The 6,000-nt window shown below is 39.8% G+C and overlaps 2 protein-coding genes across 2 annotated transcripts; both read left to right on the top strand.

Moving 5' to 3' along the window:
- The first annotated feature begins 1,500 nt into the window (after nt 1–1,500).
- On the top strand, nt 1,501–2,614 carry LOC125032181 (pro-resilin-like). Its single transcript, XM_047623262.1, has 3 exons — nt 1,501–1,518; nt 1,762–1,833; nt 2,227–2,614. The coding sequence occupies exons 1-3, from the start codon at nt 1,507–1,509 to the stop codon at nt 2,404–2,406; spliced, it is 264 nt and encodes an 87-aa protein (XP_047479218.1). The 5' UTR covers nt 1,501–1,506; the 3' UTR covers nt 2,407–2,614.
- Nucleotides 2,615–4,534: 1,920 nt separating this feature from the next.
- LOC125032180 (pro-resilin-like) lies at nt 4,535–5,705 on the top strand. The gene is made up of 3 exons (XM_047623261.1): nt 4,535–4,571; nt 4,806–4,877; nt 5,200–5,705. Exons 1-3 carry the CDS (start codon nt 4,560–4,562, stop codon nt 5,668–5,670), a joined length of 555 nt encoding a protein of 184 aa, XP_047479217.1. The 5' UTR covers nt 4,535–4,559; the 3' UTR covers nt 5,671–5,705.
- Nucleotides 5,706–6,000: the final 295 nt, after the last annotated feature.

The raw sequence follows: 6,000 nt of genomic DNA, 5'->3' as shown, positions 1-6,000 counted from the left end.
TATACATACACACATATATATATGTGTGTGTGTGTGTGTGTGTGTACATATATATGCGTATATACATGTTTATATATATATATATATATATATTTATTTATTTATCTGTGTGTGTCTAAGTATGTAATGTATGTATGTACATATGTGTATGTAATGTATATATGTACATATATGTATGTATGTATGTATATATCATAACACATTTGTTCACGCATCTTATCTATGACTGAGGTTTCTCATCCAATATGAAAATGATAAAAAAAACAAAAAACAGAGGCACTGCCGACACTACAAGCGCCAAAAGGGCACCGCCTTAGCCTTGAATAAAGTATAGAACAGGATCACACTCACACAAGCGCGGTTTCAATACGGCGGCCAGCCTTGGTAACGGCCACCAGGTGACCTTTTTTGTATGTGTTTCGGAAATTTGGTTGTTATACATTTCTCAGCCTTAATACATTTGATTCTCAATTTTTTTCAGACTTCCAATCATAATATTTCAGATGAAAATAGTGTCATATTATGCATGATACACCATAATTTGAAGAAAACAATCACTATGAAATCAGATAAAATTTCCTGTTGCTTTCCAATCACACGCAAACACATACATATTCATGCTGAATATAGGATGTGAATGAGACAGTAAATATGCATGAGCGAGTGTGTGAAAGTGTGTGTGGCCACGCTCGATTTCATCCCTCGTGTAATCTAGCCTTTAGGAAACATCAAGGACAGGCGTTGACGTCTACGAGCCTCCAAAACTTGACTGAATCTCCAACAGACTTATCATTATATTTTACTTGAAATTCATTTCCCCACTTTGAAATACAGATATTGCTCATCCCCTAATAACTTCAGCCATTTTCGAGCCTGGCCTTCTGATTACCCCTGAAGACTTCCTTTGTTGCCCTCCGTTTGACCTCCTTTCCTGTCACTTTTCCAACATACACAAAATGGTGTTCGTTGTTTGATTCTTGTTAGATTAAGCAATTCAGCCGCATGATGTTACCTGTAATCTTAAGTGGATATGATTTCGGTGGCAGATTATCATCTTCGCGGATGAGAATGGGTTATTGGCACTCAGGTAGAAGGTACATTTTAGAGCACATGATAGGAGCCTCATTTTTTCACGGAATTGTTTGTATATTCTGATTACTCTTGTCTGCGTCTCTATTTGTGTCTGTTCATGCTCTCTGTATGTGCGTGTGCGCGCGCGCGCGCGCGCGTGTGTGTGTGTGTGTGTGTGTGCGCGCGCGTACGCGCACGTTCGTATGGACACTATGCTTCATAAGCAATTTGAACTACTGTCCTTACAGCTAGTCTCTCTTTTCAATATCTGCATTTTGAAGTCACTTGTACAATATTAGAAAATATGTCCTCCTTAGGAATATGAAGAAAATCTAATTCAAATGAAAAAAGCACACAAAAACAAGCCGGGTTCTGGCCGACAGTATATAACGGCCAGTAAGCGAGAAGTCAGTTCTGCCTGACGATACAGCCGCCATGAACACCAAGGTGACCTTCCTAACTCTGGTTGTACATCTTGTCTTTAGAGAGTTAGGAAATGCGAATGAAGCAATGCATGCTACATCTTTGTGCTTTTCATATATACAATTTGGTTTCGAAAAATAAATGATAACAATAACAGAACAATTGGGTGAAGTAAAAGGCAGCCTAATGATAAATTTTATTTGTTTAAATTTGTTCTAATAATGTACAGTATTTCCCAAACATAAGTACTTACTATTACCGCTACAGATCCTCCTCGTGCTGGCCTTCGCCGCCGTCGCCGCCGCTGACAAGCCGAGCTTCTCCTATGGCGCCCCCAGGGTACGTCTCTGAAGTCTATTTTCTTTGTCATCTGCTCTTGATAATAGCTTCCACCACAAACCATGCGTACTTATATGTATGTGTATGTGTCTGTGTGGACAGTGTATAGAGTAAACATTTACCGACACACGTGTATATACATAAGCAATAATGTATACACATTACGCAAGAAAATCTTATATAGCTTATATCTATATCACAGACTTTATGTACCTTTATATGAATACGTTTGATTATAAAGCAATCGCATGCCCATGTATATGAGTGTGTTTGTATACGTGTGTTTATAGTGATGATCCTACATCGAAACAAAATTTCACTGGTCGGTTATATTACATTCAGCAATAAACCGAAACTTTCCCTGGAAGACTAAAATATTCCATCCCCATGCAGGTAGCATCCAGGGAATCATTTGAGTCCACTGAGGCCAAGTACGACTTCCAGTGGACCGTCGACCACGACGACTCCGGCAACGACTTCGGACACCAGGAGGCTCGCGATAACGACAACACTCAGGGATCCTACTACGTGCAGCTCCCCGACGGCCGCCTGCAGAGGTCACTTACTACGTGAATGGAGACTCTGGCTACGTAGCTGACGTCAGCTACGAGGGCGAGGCTCGCTATGACTCAGCTGAGTCCCGTGAAGATCCCAGACCCGTCTATTCAGCCCCCAAACCCGTCTACTCAGCCCCCAGACCACGTTTCCCTGACTCACGTGAGTCCTTCGAGAGGCCCGCACCCATCCCCGTCAGACCTCGTCACTTCGACTCCCGTGAATCCTTCGAGTTCCGCAGCTTCGAGTCCCGCGAGTCCTTCCACTCGGATGAGGACGTCCGCCGACACTTCGGCTGAAGGACCGCGTGCAATAATGGCCTGAATTTCAAATGCTGCGAATGTATTTATTAGCGTGAATGTGTCAAATAAATGTTTTTATGCAATCAAAATTAGTATGTTGGCATAATTTCCCTGTTCGTCACTGTTACTGTGATTGATTCATTGGTTTACGAAGCAATAAATCCAATTAATTAATACATTATTAACACTACTACTCGTGTAAATTTATATCTATAATATATAAAATACACACTATTCACAACATTCAATTTCAGCCCAGGAAACTCCTACTATAGCTCATACCACTCAGACTTGTCGGGATTTTTGAGTGCACCAAAGGCATAAGAACAAAAAAGCTCTTAAAGAAATTGGTTACCAGAATATCGGAATATAACTAATTTTCATCTCTCTACTCAAATCAACCAGGAGCATCGTAGTGAAATGCAAACCATCTAGAAAGACAACGCCTACGCCTGTCGCCCTATTGCAGAGGGTCCGAAACTCAAGAAATCGACTCAAAATAATGTTTCTGAGGTTCGTTGGATTGCTCGAGAGAAGACAAACAAGAAAAGACAGTGAAATTTCGTTTGGTGTATAAATTACTGTACAGAGCTATACTGAAACATCTGAAAATAATGTTTCATGAATATTGCTGAGAGTCAACAAGCAAAATGATAATGATAATTTTTAGAAATTATTGTAAATACCCTATAAATAATAATAATAAACAAATAACAACGAGTAATTAAAATATAATAATAAAACTGGGAACACTGACATATTCATAATGCGGTGATTTCAAACTTCGGAATTTCCCCATAAAAATAGAATTTGTTCTTTAAGGGAATGTCACGTAAACATGTTCCTGTCATGTTTGTCTCCACTTGAATCATTAACATGATGTTTTTTTCTTTCTTTTTCTTTCTTGTCAGGTAATGCTTATTCTTGTCAAGCTGTGTTCAGTTGCTCTTAAATCGATGCCTTTTTTAACCGTAATAAAAATCATAGCCATAGTCAGTATAATGATAATAAAGATAATTATAACAATACTAATAAACAAGATAACAAGTAAAATCGGTTTATTATATAGACCAAATGTTAAATTACAAGTGGATATTTTAGAAGAAAAAATAGCATTTGCTTTCATTGCACAGATCAAGGCCATCTGTAATCGAAGGTCGGTATAGAAAAAAAATCAGAATAAGATATCGAATTTCTTTAGTCTTATATCAAGGTAAATCATGACTTCCCCAGTCTAGAATAATGTTTCCTCTTCGTTTTCTAAGATATTGAAAACATACCAAAGATATACATATTTTTTATTTTATTGCTAAGTGTCACCTCAAGTGCAGGAACTAAACTGAAATGAGTAGGTCAGATGAAGTGACCCTGCCCTTGCCTCCGTTCGTCCTGAGGGTAGCTTGAAGCAGGTGAAATGATCTTTTGCAACAGATGTCGGTGGACTTTTCTCTCTATTTATCACTTTCTCTAACTGCGTATGCATTTATTTACTTATAAATATACAGAATATATATATAGTGCACTGTGGATTTAAATGTGTAGGTGTGCTTATGGTTGTGAGTGTGTCTGTGCAGACACCTATTTATGGATTTATGGTATGACAAAAAATACACGGTAAATGACATCCAATGTTACATAACATACGCTAAAACAGAATTAACGAACTAGCTACTACTGCAACACATCTACATGTCATTGTTTTTAGCACAATACTGTATTGCAAAAGATATTTTCCAAAGGGACATGCGGAAAAAATCGTCCTGGGCAAAAAATTGACTTGTAGGTTACAAAAACCAGGCCTGATTCTGGCTGGCGGTATATAACGATCAGCAAGCGAGGACGAGTCACTGTTCCATCGACATAGTCACCATGAACACCAAGGTGAGCTGTTCACTCTACCTGTGAATCTTGTCTATAGACTGAGGATACGGTATTAAAGACAAACACCTTGAATTGGTTTTCAGTCATATACATATGCTGCAAAAACCTAAGATGTATGGAGTGCAGAGCTGATGCTTGTCAGTTATAATTTGTTCTTTAAATTTTTACTATGTATGTTGATCTCACGTGTAATATCAAACCGAAACTTTTGTAAAAGGTTCATTACCACTACAGATCGTCCTCGTGTTGGCCTTCGCTGCCGTCGCCGCCGCCGACAAGCCGAGCTTCTCCTACGGCGCCCCCAGGGTAAGCCTCCCATTCCTATACACATTCCTATACACATTCCTATACACACACACACTGTACGTGTGTGTGTGTATATATTGCATATGTATGTGGGGGTAGTGCATACACGTTCATTCATGTATACACTTACATATGTGTATACTAATATTCATAATGCGTACTTATGCATATACGTGTACAAGCACATACATTTTTTTTTTTTTTTTTTTTACATTTCTTACATGTATGTCTATGATGTAGACATCTATGCTTTATATGCATTAAAGTGTGTTCAAACGAAAACTTACCTGTAAGACACTTCAAGTATCCCATCCCCATGCAGGTAGCATCCAGGGAATCCTTCGAGTCCTTCGAGTCCACTGAAGCCAAGTACGACTTCCAGTGGGCCGTCGACCACGACGACTCCGGCAACGACTTCGGACACCAGGAGGCTCGTGATAACGATAACACTCAAGGATCCTACTACGTGCAGCTCCCCGACGGCCGCCTGCAGAAGGTCACTTACTACGTGAATGGAGACTCAGGCTACGTAGCTGACGTTAGCTACGAGGGTGAAGCTCGCTATGACTCAGCTGAGTCCCGCGAGGCTCCCAGACCCGTCTATTCTGCACCCAGACCCGTCTACTCAGCACCCAGGCCACGCATCCCTGACTCGCGTGAGTCCTTCGAGAGGCCCGCACCCATCCCCGTCAGGCCCCGTCACTTCGACTCCCGTGAATCCTTCGAGTTCGGCAGCTTCGACTCCCGCGAGTCCTTCCACTCGGATGAGGACGTCCGCAGACACTTCGGCTGAAAAGCCTCATCCTATAATAATCTAAATTTCCAGTGTAGCGAATGTATTTATTAGTGTGAAAGTGTCAAATAAATGATAACGAGCAATCGTAGGTATTTTATTCAGATAAGTGCATTTTTGGCCAAATGTTGCTTATAACTAAAAAATAAATCAATCAATGAACATTACATAGTTCATACAACCCAGTCAATTCTTACATGAGCTATAATTTAAATATCAATTGAAGTTTAGATATGACTTACATCATTCCATGTTCAGAAATCTCTAAAGAAATCAAACACTAAGCTCAAATGACATTATCAAGGGAAATCTCCATATATTTATTGCTTA

This window comes from Penaeus chinensis, chromosome 14, assembly GCF_019202785.1.
Source record: "Penaeus chinensis breed Huanghai No. 1 chromosome 14, ASM1920278v2, whole genome shotgun sequence".
NCBI classification, from domain to species: domain Eukaryota; kingdom Metazoa; phylum Arthropoda; class Malacostraca; order Decapoda; family Penaeidae; genus Penaeus; species Penaeus chinensis.
Note: the sequence above shows the minus strand (reverse complement) of the source record. Positions and strands in the feature narration are given on the sequence as shown.

What these genes read in the sequence shown, in the direction of transcription:
- LOC125032181 (XM_047623262.1), top strand. An exon ending in TCTCCTATGGCGCCCCCAGG is followed by an intron (nt 1,834 to 2,226) that starts GTACGTCTCTGA and finishes ATCCCCATGCAG; the next exon opens with GTAGCATCCAGGGAATCATT.
- LOC125032180 (XM_047623261.1), top strand. An exon ending in TCTCCTACGGCGCCCCCAGG is followed by an intron (nt 4,878 to 5,199) that starts GTAAGCCTCCCA and finishes ATCCCCATGCAG; the next exon opens with GTAGCATCCAGGGAATCCTT.